The 25,681-nt window shown below is 31.7% G+C and overlaps 1 protein-coding gene and 1 long non-coding RNA gene across 2 annotated transcripts; both read left to right on the forward strand.

Annotated features, from left to right (window-relative positions):
• The first annotated feature begins 7 nt into the window (after nt 1–7).
• On the forward strand, nt 8–508 carry LOC111716395 (uncharacterized). The gene is made up of 2 exons (XR_002768476.1): nt 8–74; nt 170–508. It is a non-coding gene; the product is annotated as an uncharacterized LOC111716395 (long non-coding RNA).
• Nucleotides 509–6,895: 6,387 nt separating this feature from the next.
• On the forward strand, nt 6,896–23,915 carry LOC111716394 (early endosome antigen 1). The gene is made up of 10 exons (XM_023491836.1): nt 6,896–7,222; nt 7,440–7,499; nt 14,800–14,864; nt 18,057–18,289; nt 18,401–18,778; nt 19,118–19,194; nt 21,134–21,209; nt 22,242–22,298; nt 22,977–23,036; nt 23,780–23,915. The coding sequence occupies exons 2-10, from the start codon at nt 7,450–7,452 to the stop codon at nt 23,810–23,812; spliced, it is 1,029 nt and encodes a 342-aa protein (XP_023347604.1). The 5' UTR covers nt 6,896–7,222; nt 7,440–7,449; the 3' UTR covers nt 23,813–23,915.
• The last annotated feature ends 1,766 nt before the right edge of the window (nt 23,916–25,681 follow it).

The raw sequence follows: 25,681 nt of genomic DNA on the forward strand, positions 1-25,681 counted from the left end.
TAGTTTCCATTTAAACTCCGCACCTTTCACAGGTGTGGAGACAGTTTCCAAGATGAATTTATCAATATAAAAAGGTAATAGTTGTAAACCTTAAATAACCTTTAGATTGTATGCATAAGTGTATGCATATTTATCAAGATATATATTTTAACTATTTTGTATATTTCAGTTATGTGCTTTTAGACGAGTGTTTGTGTAAATGAGAAGAGTGAAAATAAACATCTTTAAAGAAAACTTGCACATTACTTTCACAAGTCTACCCATCGACAAAACTTGTTGTCTGGGTCTTATTGAAAGGAAACCTGAAACTGATTCCTCTCAATACAAGTCTGGACTACCCAGTGTAGAGTTGTATGATCTGAGCCAGTACAACATTTAGTCGTATACTCTCTAGTCTGGTCTACCCAGTGTAGAGTTGACCCAGCACGTTTTATACATCAAACGCAGCCTAGCAAGATCACAGTACCCAACCATAAGAATCGTTTTAAATATAAATCCTTTAATTCTGTTGCTAAATATTAAATGGACAGTGTATAGAGATACATATATATACTTTTTACAGATCTTTGACATGGACCAAAATGGCAGATTTTTTTTAGGAAACCCATGAGAATTCCAGGAAATGATAAGAATAAAAAATGTCGAAAATTTTAGAAATTCTATGGGCAACGCCGGCCATTTCAGCTAAAATCATAATCTTAAACCAAGCGCGGGTAAACGGCTGGAATAACTATGACTAAAAATATTGACCTAGTCCTTTAGCTCGTATATAATGGTACTTTACGAGTATAGCAGTATATTTATCTCTCTAAACCTGGATTTTAAATATTTTTTATTATTTTCCTTCCTTTGTACCCTGGGGACACACTTTGATCATATGCTCTACTTTCATCTTTATTTTTAAATTTAAAATAAACCCATGAATGCATTTTTTGCTCTTTTATCATCTTTTTGGTTGTAAATATTGCAATTTTTTTGTAAACATGAATGTATCGACGTTTTCTAGAGGGTTACACACAAAGTTTATGATTTGATGACGACCTGAAACAGTTTAAATATGACCGTCTGAAGGTTTTTATTTTTACAATTTTTAAATGGTATTTTTAATGATCTGGCAAAGATAGAAACCAGTGCGCAGCTGCAGGGTACTTATAGATGTTAAAGAAAAAAGAACGAATAAATTCCGTACAGTCGTCTCTGAAGTATTATCCTTGGTGGGTAACCCTGTATGGTCATAATTTGCATACTCAGAAGACAATTTTAATGACACGTTTAAAAATTACAATTTAGAATCAAACAATCTAATGTTTTTCTGTATTAATATAACGTAAGATTTAAATCCTATATGTTTTCAATTATAACTCTTCTTCGTGAAAAGTATATAAAGAAGATATTTTTTTGAACTTCTAATAAGTAACCGAATAAAAATTGAATTTCTCCTTGTGCGTAAAATCCAAACTAGACGAGCTACGGGGTCACAAAGTCGTACCAATGATGTCGCATAAAGTTTACCTTTGTTCATTTCAAAAGAGGTTTGTAACAACAACGACAGAGCTGGTGTAATACATGTTAAAAATCCTGTATTTTTCCAGTATTTTAATCTAAACCAAGATCTGGGAAGTCTGACTTATGGTGCACCCCTATATATTCCCTAAATATAAAGAGTCCCCGGGCATATTGTCAGAACACCATGATTACAAAAGAAGGCATGTCCGAATATTCGTTTACACGTCATTTCTACCAAAATATTAGATGACTAGGCTTCGATTTGGACTTTTAAATTCTGATCATCCATAAACCTTTTCTGTGGTCATGTAAGGTTCTACAAAAAAATTGGGTCAGATTGGTTCAGCCGTTTTGACGTTTATTGGATACAAGCAAACAGACAGACTTGCAAAGTTTATATAATATAGATATTTGAATATTTATTTCGACATAAAGGGACTATCGGCAGACCCTTCTTTTACATAGTCACAATTACAACAAATCCTTTAAACCAATTTTTGAGCGAAAATGAAATATCTCTGTTTTCCCAAGTTCCATCTAAAAATAGACAATTTGAAATTACATTTTCTCTTTAAAAGTGACCTGCGGGTTTTGGAAGCAGAGGTAACAAAGGATATTGATCCAATATAAATCTGATATTATATCATTGCAATTTGAACTTTATGTATCGTGTTTCAGACATGTAAATAATTAGATTAAGAAAAATTAGAAACTAGCTAAAGCGCCCTGAGTTGCCCGTGGAATTAAAAAATGGAATATTGAAAAATAATTTGATTTTTTAGCATATGTTAGCCCTAGGATACCCGAATTTCAGCCAATTCGGTTCAGCCAATGGTCAGCATAGCTATAAACATATATACCAGAGTCTAAAACTAAAGAACGAAAAGTTTTGACTTAAATTTTGAGTTCATGGTTAAATGCCACTTCTGACTTAATTTAAACCTGAACTTTAACCGTGAGGTTATAATATTTAACCATGTGGTTAAATATTTAACTCGCCGAAATCGACGAGTTAAAATTTAAACACAGGGTTAAAATCTTGAAATCCTGCATTTTCCCTATTTGTCTATTATTCAATCATCATTCAGCTGAGAAAGCAGCATTCAACTTTACGATATATTTAAACGTGAAAACCTTGTTAAAGAAATTTCACGTTTTAGATTAATTAATTTTTGCATGTAAACCCAAAATACGGTTGTAACTCGAAATATGTTTTGTTTTCGGTTACGTAATCAGCTGATTAGGGATGGTTATGTAATATTCTCCGTAAATCCTTTTCTCTGATTGGTTCAGATTTTCCCGGGAAATTCAAATTTAAAATTGAGAAAGTTTAATATTTAAGTAGCTACTCATTATTTTACAGAACTTTTAACCTCGAACTTAAAATTCGCGCATTCTTTAGTTTTAGACTCTGTACATACAAATATAAATATATGAGCGTAGACTTCTCTAAAAAATATAAACATCATTATAAGATCTTTGTGCCAACAAAGATAACAAAAATAATCTAAAAACTGGATTGGTCGCATACTGATTGATTTTTATAAAAAGTTGCCTTAGATTTATTTACTTAGATAAAACATACGCATTTTATATTTAACACGGGCAGCCGTAGTACATATGAATTTCCGAGCCGGGTCAACCTATCCGGTCCCAGTTTGTACTGTACCTAGCTCTATGGACAGAACTTGCCAGTGTAACAAGGTTTACGCGGTCAGACTTTATGCTTCAAATAGATTGAATTTACTTTTACTAAAGGGGCAGAGGTGTGTGTTAAGTTAGGGTACACAAATAGACAAGGGAAGGGGGGGGGGGTACTTACCTGGAATAACCAGGACTTATAGATGCGTTCGCTTTCTTAAATTTGAATTTAAATGCGTTTTGGTTTATAACAATCCTTAAGATTTGTATTACTGTACTTTTTCATCTAAAAAGATCAGAGGACAAAAATAATAGAAAATAAAAATGAAAAATTTATATATAATATGTAGAATTGAAAAAATTATGTATAATATGTCGAATTGAAAAAATTATATATAATATGTCGAATTGAAAAATTTATATGTAATATGTCGAATTGAAAAATTGAAAAATTAATATACAATATGTCAATATTTACAAACTTTTTCGCGAAAACATAGCTGAATTTTGCCTTTTAAAATGAATTTTCTCCAACATTTTGCATTTTTTTTTTTTAATTCCGAATTACTTCGCGAAATTTTCGCATTATTTGTTTAACGAAATTTTCGCATTTTTTCGCGAAACAGATTGAAGCGAAATTTCGCGAAAAAAGCGGAAATTTTCGCGAAACGATTTTCTTTTTTCGCTGGAAACCCTATTTCAGTCCCTTTAAACCTCGCAACTTTTTACTGGAACTCAAGCTTCGTTATTTAGATTTAAATAATGTAAACCTGATTCGTCTTTAACTGGCATCATTAAAGACCAGTCCTTCTACTCCCAATTGCCAGATTTTATCAGAGGCAACGAGATTTTAACTCTAAGTATAACGATTCACCTTTAATTTTGAGGCATATGCAGCTTAAGGGGGGGGGGGTCATTCCCCATTCCACCCTGGATAGAGGGAGAATGTAAAGAATCAATATTTATAGAAAAAGATGATTTATAAAATATGAATAGCCGCAGAGACAGAAAATATTATCTCTAGTCTTTATTAAAATTTTACTGATTATAGTTTGGTTACCCATCAAATCAACATTTTAGGTGGATCAATCAGGGGGTTTATGAGTTATGACAAACAGAGATAACTGCTTTATAAAGATGGATTAAGGCCCTCGCCTATCTGCCTCCCCAAATCCACAATCCTAGCTCTAATTTTGGGTTTACAATGGAAACAATTTCAGAAGGAATCAGAGATATAAAAGAGAAATAATTAATCCCAATACAACGGTTGTCTTTATTTTAAAAAAAAACTTTGTGATTAAACACTTAAAACTATTAAAAACATAAAAAAAATTCAAATTAAGTGTCCTTATCATATAGTTGAAACTCTTTGCTACAAACTGAAATTTGTAATTCCTAATATCTTTGAAACCTTGTATATTTTAAACTTATATCATAGTTCATAGTTTGAAATATCTAAGGTTTACGACATTTGGTTGCAAACATGAATTAAGAAAATAGAAAATCAAAGTTTGTAGAAAAAAAGTCAATTTTGCATATTTCATTTTTAAAAATTGCAGTAAATACCAGAAATCAGTGCAGATACGATGTCAAATTCTCCACAGGCAGCCGTAGTACATTTGAATTTCCAAGCCGGGTCAACCTTTCCGGTCCCAGTTTGCACTGTACCGCACGAACATTGGCTTAATTAGGCAGACATTCAACAGGACTAGCCGGTGCAACAAGGATGACGCGGTCAGACTTTATGCTTGATATATGTTGAATTTACTGTTTACTAAAGGGGCAGAGGTGTATGTCTCTCCTACTTCTTTAAAGAAAGATCTAGAAATCCAACACAGGTTTGTTCTTCTCCATTGCGCTTTGATTATAGAAGTCTGATTTAAAACATAAGATCAATTTTACGTGGAATTCACTTTATTTTAACGTGGGTGGAGGATTCAATTAAATGTCTGGTTTCCTCTCGGCCACGCTCATAGAAAAGTAGTTCAACTACCTTTTCCTAGTTTAAATACTTCTCACTATTCAAAAAATTTGAGCGTAGGATTCAGGAAAAGTAGTATAGTGCTATTTATTGTCTGTTATAAGGAGGACCATATATTTTTATATAACCAGTTTGTAAAAATTGGGCTTAAATAATTAGACACATAATTAAGTGTAAATTCGTCGTGATTTTTACTTTTTGCTCCGTAACTATATTTTTGAAACCTTTCTGTTATAAAAATAATTTGCCCACCAAAAACATTCTTCTTTTGATAGAAATAATTTTGATAAAAATTTCGAAATTTCAATAAAATGTTCAAAACTGAGATGAATATTGAGCTTATCTACAGGGTGTTCCATGAAATAATACAGTTGGCGAATAGTTTTGAATGTCTTCTTCCATATATACTGTATTTATAGATATGTAAGACTTTATGCAGTTTATTTCGTCAACACAATCTTTTACTTAAATATATTTTACTTTGAAAAAAGTTTTACTTATAGTATACAACTGTCATATAATATTTTTGTTATGCTCTTAACAAATTATGGAAGATGACATTCTAAACTATTCGCCAATATGTCATGTTTCGTGGTACACCCTGTATGATTACAGCGTTGAAATTAATAAAAGTTTGTAGAAGTTCTACTTGACTATACACGCCCTAAATACAATCTAGATTTGTTAAAAGATTGGGAATCATAAGTAGGCAGACAGACAAACTGATGAATGAGTTCACTTTAGTTAGAAAAAGATACGGAACACTAGCCAAAAACTCTAATCTTATAATTCCCATATCTTTAGAACCTGATGGTGTGGAACAGAATAATATATGACCTGACAGAATTCATAGTCAGAAAAATATAAGGTCTCCGATATCAGGTTGCAAAGGTAAAGGGATTAGAAAAATTGAACACTACGTACAAACTCTAGTTTTCTAATCCCTATATCTTTGGAACCTGGTTGTGTAAAATAGAATAAAATTTGACCTGACAATTTCATAATTTGAATAGTCTAGGAAACATACTGTATTAATATACTCTACTGCATATAATTTGTGAACATTTACATGATTTGTACACTTTTAACTCCCTTTCAGGCTGGAAGGGACTAAAAAAATTCATACCGAGAGATTCTTGAAATTCCCCTCTAATATATATTCTATTCTCTATGTCTACGAAATAAGGTTGCAAAGATTAGAAAATTTGAGTTTTTAGCCAGATCTTAGTTCTTTTGATGCCGAATCAAGTTGAAATGGAAGCCAGAAATTGTTTGAAAAAGTCCAAAAAGTTAAGTCTTTTTTTCAATATTGCATATTCAAATATTTCAAATAAATACACCGAACAGTAAGTAGCAAACAACAGAGATCAATTCCGGAAAAATATAATAGTTTTTCAAGCCAAATGGAAGAAAACAAGCTATCCAAGTTTGGCTGAATTGTCAAGATCTTAAGCATGTAATCTAAAATATCAATTTGGAATTTCTATAGTTTTTTTTTTAAAAAATACTAATGTGCATGTTGATTGTTGATTTTCGACATTTGAAATTTATACTCGATTATTTCCTTTAATTTTCCTGACTAAAGTGAATATTTGATTTCATGAATGACTGTGCATAAATCCACGAAACCGCGTGAAAAACGTGATCTCCGCAAATCCGCACTGATGCAGTCCACGGAGTCCCAGCGGGAAGATTAAAAAGAGTCTGACGCATGCAGGTGTACGCTGGATTGGGTGTGCGTAAACACAGAGAATATGGCCGAGTATTGGGTGCAGGCAACACGCAACAGACAGTGTAACTTGAGTCCTCAAACCGTGTACATCTGTGTACTTTCTGTACATTCTGTACAATCCGTACAATTTGTACAATTCGTACATCGGATAGAGGAAGTCATCATTTCAGCAGTCACGCTAAATCATCAAAAAAAACATTTGTTGTTTTGTGAGATAGGAGGCTGATTTACACAGTGAACCTTCAAGTTTTTTAATTAATTAAATAATTATTCATTAAATAATAAACACACTTACAACTCTTCATTCCTTAACTAAACGGTGATTCAGTGAGATTTTGAGCACAGAAGAACTTCATCTGAAGGTTTTTTTCATTACAATTATTATTATTATTATCATTATTATTATTATTATTATTATTATTTTTATTATTATCATTACTATTTATTATTTTCATTATTATCATAATATATTATTGTTATTATCAATGTAATAAAACAAGACATTCATATATATGTTGCGTATTGCCGGCCAAACGCTGGACCGAATAATTATTGTTATTATAAAGTAATTTTTGATAGGTCAGAAAAGATGGGATCTATGGGCCTACTTTTAGCAGACTGGTCCATTCAACTTATCAAGTAGGTTAAAAAAAACACATTAAAAACATGAAATCATTAAAAAATTGTATTTTACACAGTACAGTAGATACTTCATAAACATCTGCCTATTGTTCATCTGTTTATTTATCTTTAAATATATAAGTTGATCGGTTCCATTAACTTTATATGTTGATTTCTATTGTTCGAATTATTTGTTACGAAGTGTGAGGCAATTATATAAAACAATGAAGACGACATTTTTATTAAAGTTTTGATTGTTAACAAGCTTTTTTTGGAACTACAAGTCTACACGTAATTAAAGAGATGCTTTTTGTATTGGCAGCTTCTCTTGACTTCTGTTTACGCGTATACATGCTGTTTAACAGCTTGATATAAATCAAAATTGAAATAGAAAGTCGTTTTTATTGTATTGATTTAACGGCCTACCACTGCATATCACAACATTAATACTTGAATCGGTCTCACTGAAAGTACAAAAGGACGACTTCTCAAGTGCCAACTTCCCAAATGTGTAATTTCCCAAGCGGCAACTTCCCAAATGTGCAATTTCCCAAGCGGCAACTTCCCAAGGTTAGGTTAGGCCTTCTGAGGCGCCGCTGACTGCAATGAGCGCCGAGCGCTGTGGAAAGATGGGCTAGGGAGGCCGAGCACTGCAGTTAGAAGGGCCTAGCATCTGATTGCAAACTGTCGTAATTTATTAAAATCATCTACTATTTATAATCATAATAAGGGAACTTTAGAAGATTTCCCCTATCTCGCACTGATAATTTTATTGGACTGTAATTCAAATAATTTCAAGCCAACAACAGAGTAATTTTTTATTGGTTAGGTTCTTAGTAACATTATTAGTTATTACTAATAGCAAACATATATTTGGTGAATAAACATTATTTTAACTTAAATAACCCGGGGGTCAGGCTTTGGGGTCAGATGAGGTTCGACAAAAATCTCGACCCGATTAGTTTAATCTCGACCCGATTAGTTTAATCTCGACCCGATTAGTTTAATCTCGACCCGATTAGTTTAATCTCGACCCGATTAGTTTTATCTCGACCTGATTAGTTTAATCGTTTCGACGTTTATTAGTTACGAACAAACCAACAAACAAGACAACAGCTAGACGTACACCCCAATTATAAATATTGAATATAAATATATAACTGTTACTTAATTGTTAATTTTAGTCAATTTTATTCTCAATTATCTAAACACGCAACTTCAAATTAGAATTTGTTGTAATCAAACATGTTTCATGTTTCACGATGATTCGAATGTCCTGATTTATAATCAGCTTGAGTTTATTTTCGAACCCTTTTTTAACCCGTTTGAAGACTTTTTATTTATCTGTTTTCGGTTTTATACATTTTGATACAGTGAAAACCAGAAACCTGTGAAATAAGAAGACGACTTTTAGACTCAAGTCCTGACTTTACTATGTTTAAACATCAAATATGCCAAAGAAATGCTATAATGTTGTCTTCCTACTCCACCGTGTTCTGGTTTTCATTGTAAATATATTTAAATACTTTATTTTTTGGATGACTTTTGACCAACAGATCGAGTTTATATCGATATATCTGGGACATACAAATAAAATATAAATAAAATATAAATAAAATAAAATTATAAGTCATGTCATATTGAAGATCAATGGTTGGTAGAATAATGGTTGGATGGATAGATAGTCAGATGGATGGTCAGAAAGTTAGTTGGATAGTTTGATATTTTGATAGTTGTATAGTCAGATAGTTGGATAGTTCGATAGTTGAATAATTGGATAGTTAGGAGATGGGCAGAAAGTTGAATAGTTGGATAGTTGGTTAGTTGAATAGTTAGATAGTTAGATATTTGGATAGTTGTATAGTTTGATAGTTGGAGAGATAAATAGTTAGATAGTTGGATAGTTAGATGGTTAGATGGTCAGATAGTTGGAAAGTTTGATAGTTGGATAGTTGGATAGTTGGATAGTTGGATAGTTGGATAGTTGGATAGTTGGATAGTTGGATAGTTGGATAGTTGGATAGTTGGATAGTTGGATAGTTGGATAGTTGGATAGTTGAATAGTTGGATAGTTGAATAGTTAGATAGTTGGATAGTTGGATAGTTGGATAGTTGGATAGTTTGATAGTTGGATAGTTGGATAGTTGAATAGTTGGATAGTTGGATAGTTGAATAGTTGGATAGTTGAATAGTTGGATAGTTGAATAGTTAGATAGTTGGATAGTTGAATAGTTGGATAGTTTGATAGTTGAATAGTTGAATAGTTGGATAGTTGAATAGTTGGATAGTTGGATAGTTGGATAGTTGGATAGTTGAATAGTTGAATAGTTGGATAGTTGAATAGTTGGATAGTTGAATAGTTAGATAGTTGGATAGTTGAATAGTTGGATAGTTGAATAGGTGGATAGTTGAATAGTTATATAGTTGGATAGTTGAATAGTTGGATAGTTTGATAGTTGAATAGTTGGATAGTTGAAAAGCTAAACAAATGATTTAAATTGTAAAAGAGTTAGTTGAATGCAATGTTAAATACAGGAAAACACTAAAATCCGCCCAACAATCTAACATTTATTTACTCAAAATCAAAATCAAAATATTTTAAAGATTTTAAAGAATAGAAAGAAAATATTTTATAGTAGGGTTCCTCAATATTTTATTACTTACGGCCAAAATTAATATCTCAAGAATCTGAATTAAAATTTCAAGAAAATCCTTTAAATATGTAAAGATAAAGAGCTGTCATTCAGAGCAGGACGGACCAAATCCGATAACATTTAAACCCTGTAGACCTGACATCCTAGAGACATTGTGATATTAATTTCAGTATGATCGGATAATTATAAATCCTTTGAGATCAAAGACGACCTTGAAGACGCCAGTCAACGGACATGATTATGGGGAGACACCAAATATGAAAAAAGGGGATCACGGGCTGGTTTTATTCAGAAGGCATATGTAGAAATGTATGTAAAACATCCATTCCGTAAAACATCCATCCTATAATCTATCCATTCCATAATCCACCAATTCCATAATCAATCCATTCCATAATCGAACCCATTCCATAATCCATCCATTTATATTCCATCTTTTCCATGATACATCCATTACATAATCTATCCATTCCATAATCCATTCATTTCATAACCCATCCTTTTCATAATCCATCCTTTCCATAATCTATCCGTTCCATAATCCACAAATTCCATAATCCATAATCTATCCATTCCATAAGCCATAATCTATCCATCCTATAATCCATCCATTCCATTCCATAATACATAATCTATCCATCCTATAATTCATCCATTCCATAATCCACCCATTCTATAATCCATATTTGTAAAATCAGATGGTTTTATGATTTGCAAATTGGTAATAAGGTAGAGGGCGTATCCAGATTCTAGATAAATACAGGGGGGAACAATAAAAATTTAATTTTTTTATATACATAAAGTTTACAGAGGGGAACAATAAAAATGTAATTTTCTAGATATATACAGTAAACGCTAGAAAAAAACTAATTTCTAGAAATAAACAGCTTACAGAAGGAATACTACAGGGATAATACGAGGATTTGTCTTGATTAATATTCGTGATGAAATGTGATGTCAATAACCATGATTTTTATCTTTTGATGATAAAATATTTTCTTGATTCAATACAATCGTTCAATAATTCTTTATATTTAGTTTATATTTTGTTTATATCAGCAAAGAATAGAAAGGTTGAGAACAGTTTATAAAATTATAAAATTTTTCAAACTTTGATTAAACAATTTCCTAAGTCGGGGAAAGAAAATATTTAAAACTCATTTTCTTAATTTAGAATAAATTCAACTTTTACGGTGTAAAGGAACAACAGCTTGTATAAAACACAGCCATCCCCCCCTCCATCCATAATTTTTACCCTCCTCTCTCCATAATCTTTACTCCCCCCCCTCTCCATAATTTTTACTCCCCCCTCCCTCCGTAAGCTTTACTCCTCCCTCATGAATAAGCTTTACTCCCCCCCATCCTCAGTTCAATGCTTGTTTTCTTCTCTTAAAATCTAAAGCTTCTAAAGTTCTAGATAAATAAATAAGAAAACATTATAAACATTTTTACATATTTTTAAAACAGAAAAAAGTTTTTTTTAAATGTTACGAAGTATTTACACGGTAAGTAATGCATAACTTTTAAGTAAATGATTTTGTTCTATTTTATTTTATTTTAATATTTAATATTTATCCAATAAGGACTGAGTTCAGTCCTTATTTTTCTCATCAGGTTACACAAATAGGATGAAACTTTATAAGAAGTATATTCAGTCAATTTTCACTTCAGTCCTTCCCTTATTCATTTTTAACAAACCGTCTATAAATATAATTAAAAGAAAATACCAAATAGATTATCAAGTACAATAGGTGGCAACAGAGAAATTAAGTATTTATTCATGACGTCAGAAGTGTCAAATTTAACAAGGAAAACGAAATTTTCTCATATTAGTTGATATGTTTTCAAAGAATAAATAAAAAAGTGTAAAAACAGAAACCAAAGAAAACAAAATTGTGTTTAGTTTGTTCAAAAATTATCACTATTATTAATAATTTTGTCAGAAAAAAACTGAGTTGACACTACGTTGCCATCTATTGTACTAGAATCTATTTGGAAAACACCAATTCTGACATTTATATCTCAAACTTAAAGCGTTTTGGGTCGTTATCGGAGAAAGGGTTATCAAAGTCTGCTCCTTTGTGGGCCACCCTGTATACTACAGTCAACGAGAATACATTGCTACTTTTGTTGAATCAATATGTATTAATAAGTTCAATGAATGCATTCCTGAAAATGTTTTGACTAATTATCTACTTGTAAATGCACAATGAATGTATTCTTAGTTGAGTTTTCAATATGTATACTATATGTTTCAACAAATACGATCAAAACAAAATTATCAAACAATATATTTTTAATTGGCTCATAATAAATTTTCTTTTGTGTTTTATTTTAAGCTGAACCATCATGCAATATTATTTTGTATTTTGTGTTTGAAAATAAATACTATAACTATAACTATATTCATAGTTCCTCACAGCTGTTAACTTGTTTTTTTTTGCCAAATCATTTTTTACATCTTATAAACTCTAGAAGACCAAATTAAAGATTTAAATCGTCATATTTCCAGGTCGTAATTTGTGCGTACTTATTAATCTTTAATCGCAACAACAAGCAAAAATATATTAAAAAAATATATATATATTTGTATACTGTAAATGTTTAGCAGACATTTTCCTTGCAAAGTTGTTTTGAGTAGATTAGCGAAGTTTAACAATTTCTGCAATCTTTCCTTATTTTGCAACCTGGAGTTACTCCTGTAGATTTAGGATTCCTAAAAACAAGATTTGAATTCTGTCAAATTAAAGTTAGCAAAGGAATGGAACAATCGTCAAAAATTCAAATTTTCTAATCCATGTATTTTTGCAACATGATGTTGTAGACCTTTGATATTTCTTAATATGCATATGTTCTATAAGATCAAATCGTCTAAGCTAGAAGTATTGTTTACATCATAAGGTTGCATGATATAAGGATAAATAAAGGATCCAATTAGCTTGAATCCTTTCTTAGCATTTCATTTCTGAATAATTGCCTTAACACAAATTACAAAGAAAGAAACATGGTTTATAAATGGATCTGATTGAATCCAGATTATTAGCATCAGTTGAATATTTTACTCATTTTATCATATTGTCTATTCTTCTATGAGCATTCGTTTAACCCACAGAAAAAGGAATAGTTAAATTTCCACAAATGTGACACACGTTTTGTATCCATTTTTCATGGGCCTTTTAAAAAAGTTTTAGATCTAAAACTTACAAACCAAAACGTTATACCCCCCCCCCCCCAAATCTACTTAGGGTTAAAGCTTTACATATTTCCTGGTATATTCTTCGTTACTAAAACTGTGTGCACTTACTCTCCTTTCAGAATTTGTTTATAGAATGTTTACCCCTCACCTATAGCATTTTTACCCCTCACCTACAGCATTTTTACCCCTCACCTATAGCATTGTTATTAAAGCTGGGTAGACGATGTAGAAACACTTTTACTGTTTGCCTATTAGAATTATTGCAAGGTGCATCAGGTGTTTAAGTTATATTCAAATGGGGCTTTATTTCATCTTAAACCAGAGTCAAATAAGCTACTACTTAAATGTCAAGAGTTCCTTGAGTTCTTTTAGTTCCTTAAATACCTTTAATTTCTTGAATTCCTTCCGTTCCTTGAGTTCCTAGAGTTCCTAGAGTTCCTTAATTTCTTTTAGTTCCTTGATTTCTTTTAGTTCCTTGAATACCTTTAATTTCTTGGATTCCTTGAGTTCCTTTAATTCCTTGAGTTCTTTTAATTCCTTGAATTACTTGAATTTCTTGAGTTACTTCAGTTCCTTGAGTTCCTTGAATTCCGTGAGTGCCTTGAATTCCTTGAATTCCTTGAGTTCCTTGAGTTCTTTGGTTCCTTGAATTCCTTGAATTCCTTGAGTTCTTTGAGTTCCTTGAGCTTCTTGAATTACTTGAATTCCCTGAGTTCCTGAGCTCCTTGAAGTTCCTTGGATTCCCATTCGGAGTAAAAAAAAATAACATGAAACTCATTTTATCCAGTAAGGGTTTATTTTACTTATGCTTTTTTAGTTAATTTTTGTTCGCAAATACTTATTTCAAATTTTAAAAAACCCTCAAATGTCTACTCCCCACTGCCTACACAAACACACTGCTTAGTATCCGTTAGTTGATTGAGTGTAAACAATTTTTAACATTGAATGTTTATGTTTCCTTTATGTTCTGCCCAGTGTGCAGTGGGTTGAAATTGGTTGTGTTTACAAATATAACGTTTGCGTATACGCGAGTTCGTGTGTGTTATCGATCATCAGTTTTTAAAACTAGATGTTTGGCATTGTAATTTGAGGAATTTGAGGCCCATGTTTTTTGGAATATCATCAATTTATTCAATCTAAATTTTATCTGGCTTGTCTGTTAATTTGTTGTCCAGTAAGCGTAAAAAAAGCTGAACGGTTGGGCCCATATTTGTCGTGGCAAATAACTCACATGGCCCATGGGCAGGTTTATTTCAAGTCGTAATAGAAAAATTTTGCCTCGAAAAAATGTCGTTTTTAACACTTTTAGAAATCCATCTATCCACGAACTTTCATGTTTCCTGATTTCCATTAAAAGGACCCTAAAAGCCTATAGTTCATATAATACCTTAAACTAAAATATTTCAAATAGTGTATCGAAAGTAAAATAGATATTGAATGTAATAAAAACAAAACTTGTTTTTGTCAGGTCAAGACGGCAAAAAGGGAAACAGAAGAAGGAGAATGGGAAAACTGAGAAGAGAAAAGATGGAGGTAAGATTCAGAATTAAAAAATATATTTAGTTTTTTTAGGCCAAAATATCAATTTTGAATATAAATTATAAATTAATCCAACCCGGTTTTTAATATATCCATTTCTTTAATGGGCCAAATTTTCATTGATTTTGATTTGGTCAGATGACACTAGAAACAAATCGTGGTAGGGGTCACTAAACACGGAATTTCATTGTTACTATTGCGCATTTTCGGATGTTTTTCGTGCACAGAAATATTTTTTTTTCGCAAAAAATCATATGAATATCATTCGTCTCGCAAATATGTTATTGTACATTTTTCGTACCCCCTACTTTTAATATTCGAATTTTTTTATATAAGGATAGCGTGATATCCAACCATACGTTTTTTATCTTAGCAACCTAAACTTGACTAATGATTATACAAGACCTGACTTTAATTACCCTTCTCATTAATTACTTGGTAAGTCATTAGTTTTGTTGTATGTATATATACAAATTATACATATACTTACAATTAGTATTCTCAACTGTATATACAACTAGAGATTGGCATCATTTTTCTTAATGAACGAAATATTTGAGTTCAGAAAAAAACGAACGATGGACGAACGACTTGGATCGCTCAAAGAAATGAAAAAACAGTTGTTTTAAAAAACGAAAGAAAAAAAAACAATAGTTTTTTTTACTGAACAAACGAATTTTTCAAAAGAGTTTAATAAAAACTTTTTTTTACAGAACGAATAAGTTTTGGAACAAATTTTCAAAAAAAAACCATTGGGTTAGCCCCAATTTTTTCCGACAAACTTTTTAAATAAAAATCTTTTTTTTTACTAAATGAACGATTTTACTTGAAAGAACGTTTTTATTGAACGGAAGATTTTACTGAACGATCGTTCATTGAGAAAATGAACGATGAAGTTCAAGACATAGTTCACGAACGATGAAGGAACGAATGAAAAAAGCCAAACACGCCAATCTCTAGTTACAACCAGTGATATGGTTCAAAGGTTAGATAAAGCTGCAAAATAGTATAATTAATTTAGCAGAGGAACTTAGGAAGCTAAAATTGTTAAATTTTAAAAAGGTCTGCAAACATGGCCATGTCCCAGTCAGGGCAAATTGAGGGGGGGGGAGGGGTGTCACTGTTCTGTCCTCTACATTATTTAATAGTATTTTCTCTCCCCAAGTCTACTCTGTCACAATCTGTGGATTTTATTTTAAGTTCTTGAGAGTATTTTTTCTTAATAAATTTGCATAGCTCTATTTAAAAATTGGAAAAAGCTAATTGGAATATCTCTTTTTTACCACATTTTAGAGCTATAAATAGTCAAAATAGGCATAACAACTTTTCATAAATGTTGCAAACATATTACATTTAATCCCATAATCTTAATTTTATCCAGCACAGGCGTGTTGTAATGAAATAAACCCACAACCAGTATCCGACCCTTTTCATCCTTTCTATCCGATCCCATTCAAACCTTTATTATTAGATGGGGTCAGCTGCTCAGTTGACCTTATCGTACTAGATTAGTAAACTTTACGGTCTAGTCAAAGTTTAAGATTCTCTTGAAGAGAAGCGAATTTGTTGCAATATTAATAACCTTGAATGGAAATGAAGAAACCTAAATTTTGTCATAATTCCGAGTTTAAATAAATTATCCAATGTGTGCTCTTATAATTTACTATGCATACACCTAAGACAAAAGAAGACGGTCAAATTTATGCAATATTTTGGAACGACCTCTTAGCTCCTCTAGTTTTTATTTATATCGTTCAAGTTTGAGAAAACAAATTATCCAGTTACATATCAGAAATTCAAAATATTTTTGTTTTTCTCAATACCTCTTCAATAAGAGGAATTTTAAAGAAAAAAACAGACAATATATGTTTGCATGATAATCAATGATATTCTCAATGTTATATTATTAATATAGTCCAATGCAAATGGATTGTCAAGTACAATAGATGGCAACGTAGAATTTGTACACTCTCAGTACAACTCTGTATTCTGACGTCACAAGTGTCAACTCAGCTTCTGTATCTGACAAAATTATTAACAATAATGATAATTTTAGAATAAAGTGCTTATCTTACAGGGAAATAAGTGCAATTATATGTGTTCTTTATTTTCTGTTTTTACACTTTTGTATTGAATCTTGGAAAACATGTCAACTATTGTGAGAAAATTTAGTTTTCATGTTAATTTAACACTTGTGACGTCGTGTATCATTGGTCCATTTCTCTGTTGTCACCTATTGTACTTGGTAATATATTTGGTCTAATGGTGGGATTTTTAACAATATATATGTGATATAAAATTGGAACTGCGTGGAATGAACTATAATGGAAGCGCTAAATAGGACACACCTATAGTTCATGCAAAATTAAGTTATAATGAAAACACACAATATATACAATATATTTTTTATATGTTTAAGATTTAAAGCTTTATGTAATTTTTGGGTTAGAAGAAACGTTTATATTTCAGTTTTGACTATCATGTTCATAAATTATGTCAATGTCTATGTAGTTTCTACAGAATTCGTTAAAGAACCATTTGTCCCCCCCCTCCCCCCATACACACCACAGAGTTGAGAAACACCCTGTATTGGGAATACTGCAGACCGCCAGGGATGAAACAAAAAGGAAAATAACGTTCATTACTTATATTCATCGTTCTACCCATTTCCGATATATTCATAAACTCATAGAATAGGGAAGAGAAATAGAACGGCAAACTCATAGAATAGGGAAGAGAAATAGAACAGCAAACTCATAGAATAGGGAAGAGAAATAGAACAGCAAACTAATGGAATAGGGAAGAGAAATAGAACAGCAAACTTATAGAATAGGNTTTTATGAGTTCTATAGTCAGCAAACTTATAGAATAGGGAAGAGAAATAGAACAGCAAACTCAAAAGAGAGGGAATAGGAACGGAACGGACTCCAAGAATATATGTTAAAGGAATAAAATGATAAACTCGGGTAATAGGGAACAGGAATGGAAATGACAGAATTTCATATATATAAAATAAATAGAATGGTAATCTCATAGAATAGGAAAAAGGAATAGAACTGACCCAATTCATATGTAATAGGAATAGAATGATAAACTCAAAGAAGAATGAAATCATAGAGTTTTGAGCCTTTCTGAACCTTGAACCTTGATTAATTTTATGGTTGTCATTAAGTAAATTGTTTTCAGGAATAGATGAAACCTGCACCACGTGTCAGTCTAACCATACGGAGCTAAACCTACACAGAGTAAAGTGTAGTTCCATCCAAACACAACATGAAGCTCTGGTAGAACTTCTCCGTCAGTTCTCCTCTGAGCTCAGGACGGATTCAGAGAACCCGGAGTTGGAAGATCAACTCGCAAACTTCGGATCGGGGAAGTCTGTGGTTGAATATATCCGCGTTCTTATAAAACAATCTCAGGTAAACTCAGTCTAGCTCCAGTTTGAAAAGTTAACTTTTGATAGAAAAATAATTAATAATTAAGATATTGTTATCATTATTTTGATTGCTATTAGATTTGTCCAATTGCAGGAAGCAAGAATAGATGTTGAAGCAGCCCGGGAAGAAAGAAATCTTCTAGCTGAAGGAATTGGCCGGCAGCTGGCTGAGAGGGATAGAGTTCATTCAGAGAAACTACAATCCTTGGAGACCTTAATGCACGAGAAGGAGAAACAGCTGATTGATGCCGCTAATGCACTTCGGCAACAGCTGACCGCAGCAAAACGGAATTTGGCGCATTTGCAGGATCGAGAAGAACAGCTGATTCAAACAGTCAATTTTACGGGAAATAGTCTAGAACAAGAAGTTCAAAGTTTACGGATAGTTCTAGAGATGAGACGTGTTGAAGTTGACCAGCTTAGGGCGGCAAATAATGCATTAATGTTGGAGATGGAGCGATGTCTAGCACAGGAAACTTTCAAATGAGCAATAAAAGATATCATATTTATTTAAAAATTTAATTCGAACAAAAAAACTTTCTTTATATAAAACAAGTTAACCTTGAGTTTTAATTTCAACTTTAGACCAAATATTTAAATATTTTCCAGAAATATTAAGAAATGTCAATACAAAAATATGATGCCAAGACGGCAATTCTAGAAATTCAGAAAACTATTGATAGAATGAATAAGAAGTTAGTTACATAATAGGAACTCGGGAGTACATATTTGGTGAAATATTTTAGAATATTTGAATATTTTTTCCAAAAAGATGCTTTTTTTAAATTGCAATTTTGATTTGGTTTCCCAGGAACACCAGCTTCAGCAGCAGAACCAGAGGGTTGAGGAGATGGAAATGGTTATTCAGAACAAGAACATCGAGATCAGGTAGGAGTAGGAGTAGGAGTAGGAGTAGGAGTAGGAGTAGGAGTAGGAGTAGGAGTAGGAGTAGGAGTAGGAGTAGGAGTAGGAGTAGGAGTAAAGGAGTAGGAGTAGGAGTTGGAGTAGGAGTAGGAGTAGGAGTAGGAGTAGGAGTAGGAGTAGAAGTAGGCTTAGGAGTAGGAGTAGGAGTAGGAGTAGGAGTAGGAGTAGGAGTAGGAGTAGGAGAGTAGATTTAGGAGAGTAGAAGGAGTAGAAGGAGGAATAATCCTGGTTTAATGAGTTCTAAAGTAGACGGAGGAATAATTCTGGTTTAATGAGTTCTAAAGTAGACAGAGGAATAATCCTGGTTTAATGAGTTCTGCAGCAGACAGAGGAATAATCCTGGTTCAATGAGTTCTATAGCAGACCGAGGAATAATCCTGTTTTAATGAGTTCTATAGTAGACGGAGGAATAATCCTGTTTCAATGAGTTCTATAGTAGACGCAGGAATAATCCTGGTTCAATGAGTTCTAAAGTAGACGGAGGAATAATCCTGGTTTAATGAGATCTATAGTAGACGGAGGAATAATCCAGGTTTGATGAGTTCTATAGTAGACGGAGGAATAATCCTGGTTTAATGAGTTCTATAGTAGACGGAGGAATAATCCAGGTTTAATGAGTTCTAAAGTAGACAGAGGAATAATCCTGGTTTAATGAGTTCTATAGTAGACGGAGGAATAATCCTGGTTTAATGAGTTCTATAGTAGACGGAGGAATAATCCAGGTTTAATGAGTTCTAAAGTAGACAGAGGAATAATCCTGGTTTAATGAGGTCTATAGTAGACGGAGGAATAATCCTGGTTTAGTGAGTTCTATAGTAGACGGAGGAATAATCCTGGTTTAATGAGTTCTAAAGTAGACAGAGGAATAATCCTGGTTTAATGAGTTCTGTAGTAGACGGAGGAATAATCCTAGCTTAATGAGATCTATTAAAGTTTCTCTGCTTAGTGAAAATATGATAAAATATTATATATATTTAAGATGTTCGTCATGTTTTATTTTTAACCGAGTATTTCTGGACTATATCAGAAAATTATACCAAAATTTTATTTGAGAGTTATTACTATGCTTTATTATTTAGGCCCTTATTTTTAAAGAGGAAAACGAATAGGAAAATTAAACTATGGCACTCCATAATGATTTATTATTAAAGAAAAATAAATAAAAAAATTAATTCTCTTAAAGATTGTAAATTAAAAGTGTACACTATACAGTGAGAACCTGAAAACTCTGGATTCTGGAATAGAAAGTCGACTTTTAGACTTAAAGGGAGTGTTCGCGAAAAATGAAAGGGGTTATAGGCTTAATGCGATAAAAAAGCGCTTTTGATCGCTACTAATCTTACTTCTATCTGTTGCGTCTATAAGGAGAAAATTGTTAAAGACGTCTCATACCGAATAACTTAGCGTCCATACAAATTGAGAAAATTGCAACATACGACTTAGACCGTAAAAAAATCAATTTAATGTCAAACAAAACATTCAGATATTACCGTCTACAGTCATCGATTATCTTTCGCCACATTTGTGTAAAGTTTATATTTTATAATATTTTTATATTTTATTTTTTTAGAAAACGTTTTTAACGGATTTCGAAAAATGTGAGTGGTGCGCGGCATTTTTAGATAGTTGCGGAAGCGACAAGAGAAATAATAAAATTCAAAACAAATTAATTAGAAAATATTATAAACTATAAACTATATACAAATGTGGCGAAAGATAATCTATGACTATAGGTTGTAATATCTGAATGATTTGTTTGAAATTAAATTGATTTTTTTTACGGTCTAAGTCGTATGTTGCAATTTTCTCAATTGTAGAAAATCGTACATAAATGCATTTCTTGTAGAAAACTGTACATAAATGTATTAATGTAGAAAACCGTACATAAATGTTTTTCTTGTAGAAAACTGTATGACGATCAAGAAACCCTGCAGCATCAATTAGACATCGAGGAATCGGCTCATCTTTCCTGTCAGCAGGTAAACAATATTGTCAGCAGGTAAACATTATTGTCAGCAGGTAAAAAATATTGTCAGCAGGTAAACAATATTGTCATCAGGTAAACATTATTTAGTTATAGGTAAACATTATTGTCAGCAGGTAAACATTATTGACAGTAGATAAACAATATTGTCAGTTATAGGTAGACATTATTGTCAGCAGGTAAACATTATTGACAGTAGGTAAACAATATTGTCAGTAGGTAAACAATATTGTCAGTAGGTAAGCATTATTGTCAGCAGGTAAACATTATTGTCAGCAGGTAAACATTATTGTCAGCTGGTAAACATTATTGTCAGAAGGTAAACATTATTGTCAGCAGGTAAACATTATTGACAGTAGGTAAACAATATTGTCAGTAGGTAAACAATATTGTCAGCAGGTAAACATTATTGTAAATATAATTGGGACCAAAAATGGTTTTTTAGTTATAACTTTTTCCTGAAAAAAATTTCTATTTATTTAAGAGCGTGATATTTACAATTTTGGCAACTGTTTTAATATTTAAAGAAAACAAACAAGATTTACTTATCTGATGTGCCAGCTCAGGTGGTTCATTTTTCGAACGTTTTTTATCAATATTTTCTTTGGGAGTTTAAATTTGGCATAGTGAAAGAAGAGCAAATGTTTTACATTTTTTTTCTTAACACTTGCTACTTTTCTATGTCAAATTTTAACTCTGACAGAAAAATTATGCAAAAAAACGAACCAAAAACGTTCGAAAAACGATGCAAAAACGAACGTTTTGTTACGATTGTTTTTGGATCGTTTTTTTATTTTTTCTGATAAGATATTGCAAAGTTTGATAAAAGCACACTTGGCATAATAATAATAATTTTGAAATCTTGGAAGTTATATTGAATCTAAAAAAAATCCCAAACAATTGACAAGACAATCGGAACAAGAACTTTACGATCACGCGGCCCTTTATAAAATAATGAGTGAATAGAATGGTTTTTATGTACACTAAGGAAAATATTTATGAGCCCTGGACAACCCTTAATTTTTAGGAACTTGAGAGAAGTCAGTGGGCCCTGGAAAATTTTGTATCCTGTAATAGAGAAAAGGAAATCAAAAAAATTTATTAAAGTAAAAAAAACAATGACTCGATTAAAACTATGATGCTTTGCTTTTATCTGATGTTTGAGTACGTAACACATATTTTTAATACCATTTACAAATTCGTCACCTAAACCTGCATTTGAAGCAGAGTATTGGGGAGCAGGAGATTAGGCAGAGCCGACGTAGATAATCTATTTTTTATAAAATTTTAGAATCCTTGCCGTGGAAGACATCAAGTACTCATCAAGTACTCATATAGTCAATGCATGTTTATCCTGATTCACCTTTCATTCTTTCATTTTTCGTACACACTCCCTTTCATTCTTTCATTTTTCGTACACACTCCCTTTCATTCTTTCATTTTTCGTACACACTCCCTTCCAGAAAATATTAAAATAGAAATGTTTAGATTTCAAACTTTCTAAAACAGTGGACGCATTTCAAAATGACTTTCCGTTTTGAAAGTGGCAAGTGGCCTAATTAACAATGAAATGCTTAAAATCTTTGTCTGGTCATATGATGACGCGCACGGGTAACACGAGTGTACAATGTAGATAGTTTCCCGAAACTCAATTTTTGCTAAGCAAAAAAAGGATATATCAGAGAACGGTTTGATGGTCATTGTGATTGTGACACATTCCTTTACAATATATTAAATTTTGACTGATTTGACCCTGTGGCAGGCTATTGGTAGACTGAAGAACCTAAAGGATGCCAGTCTTATTCTAGATCTTGTACACAAGGAATATATCGTAATCTTTAATTCAACCGGATAAACCAAATTTTCTGACATTTTTTGAGGGAATCATTTGTTATCCCGGGGGTAACATAGACTAACAATTTTTTTTAGTGTTTTTAAAATTTCACGGGCAACGCCGGCACTACAAAGAGTAAATAATAGTTTTATTAAATCTTAGATATCCCTACTTTTCTTTATGCTTTTCTTGGTCATCTTAAGTCCACTTGAAAATTTACTTTTCATTTGTTCCATTAACTCTTTCATTTTCACTTATTCTTATTTATCCATGGTCCGGTCTTTGTCAACCATAAACATTATTGTTTCCTATTTATCGTTTTCCAACCTTATTAACATCCTTTTAAACCTTCTGAAAACACTTAAATTAGCTGAATTATAAGTTTTAAATATCAATGCTATACTTCGTAATTTTGGATGCAGCGGTAGGCAATTATATTAATACAATGAAGACGACTTTTGATTTCAATTTTGATTTTCATCAAGGTGTTAAACAGCATGGATACATATAAATATGGAAGTCAAGATAAATGCCAAGAAATCTTCTCTTAGATTACTTATAAACTTTTAACTCGAGACAAGCTTGTTAACAATAAAACTTTACTAAAAAGTCGTCTTTATTGAATTTACATAATAGCCTACCACTGTAGCAAAACTATTCAAATCAAAGAATTTGAGTTTGAAACCGTATTTAGTTTCTTTACTTAATGACTTACGGTAATCTTGTAACAGGACAAATCTGTTGCCTACAGTATCAACTGCTAGAGAAAGTCAAGAAATCATCTGAAATTGTGTTAAATCTATAAGTGTATCCTCTGTAATCTATACATACTCCATGTTTAACTAAATAAATCTATGACAATTAAAACAGTAAAATAACAGCATTAAGAGTTTTCGTGTTTTTATATTCCTGAAGGGTTTAAGGAATATTAGGAAAAACCAACGTTTTTTTTTGCTTACACGGTATATTTTTACATTGGGCAAAATTCTTTTAAGCGTACAATAAATTATTTAATATAAAGATTTTTCTCGGAGATAATTAGGCGTAGGTTTTTTTGATAGAATTACGCAATATGCGTGGACATTCATATTTTATCATATTCAAGGATTTGAGCGGATCTTAATTAAAATCTTAAGAAACAAATTTTAATTACGTTAAAAGAATTTTTCTACGGGAATAGAGTCTTTGCCATAAACCCTTATTTTCTAATCCCTACATCTTTACAACCCAATGTCGTAGACTAAACTGACTAAATTATGTTACAATCATCTCTAAAGTTTGACTAAATTATGTACAATCCTCTCTAAAGTTTGACTAAATTATGTACAATCATCGCTAAAGTTTGACTAAATTATAATTGTCTCTAAAGCTTGACTAAATTATGTACAATTGTCTCTAAAGTTTGACTAAATTATGTACAATCATCTCTAAAGTTTGACTAAATTATGTACAATTGTCTCTAAAGCTTGACTAAATTATGTACAATTGTCTCTAAAGTTTGACTAAATTATGTACAACCGTCTCTAAAGTTTAATTAAATTATGTACATTCTTCTCTAAAGTTTGACTAAATTATGTACAATCGTCTCTTAAGTTTGACTAAATTATGTACAATCGTCTCTAAAGCTTGACTAAATTATGTATAATCGTCTCTAAAGTTTGACTAAATTATGTACAATCGTCTCTAAATTATGTACAATCGTCTCTAAATTATGTACAATCGTCTCTAAATTATGTACAATCGTCTCTAAATTATATACAATCGTCTCTAAATTATGTACAATCGTCTCTAAAGTTTGACTAAATCGTCTCTGAATTTCTTTCTTTTGTGGGTAGGGTAAGCCTGTAGATAATATATAATGTATATAGACCGTAGTTCCGGTTTTAGAAGAGCACTTCCGGACTAAACTTCAGGCAGGGAAATACCAAGTTCAAGTATTTCAGGAATTAGGTTATCTCACCAACCGAAGAACAAACAACTCAAGCAAAACCAGGAGATATAGAACAAACAACTAGAAAAATCCGGGGAGTTAAAGAACAAGCAACTCAAGATTTTCCGGAGTTAAAGAACAAGCAACTCAAGAATTCCAGTAATTAAAAAACACACAACTCAAGAATCCCAGAAATTGAAGAACACAAAACTCAAGAATCCCAGAAATCAAAGAACACACAACTCAAGAATCCCAGAAATTGAATAATAAACAACTCAAGAATTTTTGGAATTGAAGAGCAAATAGATCAAAAATCACAGGGATTGAAGAACAAATAAATGATAATGCAAGAAATCTTACAACTCAAAAATTCTAGGAATTGAAAAACAAACAACTCAAGAATTCTAGGAATTGAAGAATACACAACTTAAGAATCCCAGAAATTAAAGAACAAACATATCAAGAATTACAGGAGTTAAAGAACAAATAGATTGAAAAATCCTAGGAATTGAAGAACAAACATGTCAAGAATTACAGGAATTGAAAAAACAAATAAATGATAATGAAAGAAATCTTAGTAAAACCAGAAATATTTCTGCAAAAGCCTTGAATAAAAAACTTTTAGAAATAAATATCATCGCGTTATGCAAGTTGATGCAAGTGGTACTGGTAACCAATGATTTCTGAGTCGAAAAGAGGTTTA

This window comes from Eurytemora carolleeae, unplaced genomic scaffold, assembly GCF_000591075.1.
Source record: "Eurytemora carolleeae unplaced genomic scaffold, Eaff_2.0 scaffold2052, whole genome shotgun sequence".
Lineage (NCBI taxonomy): Eukaryota > Metazoa > Arthropoda > Copepoda > Calanoida > Temoridae > Eurytemora > Eurytemora carolleeae.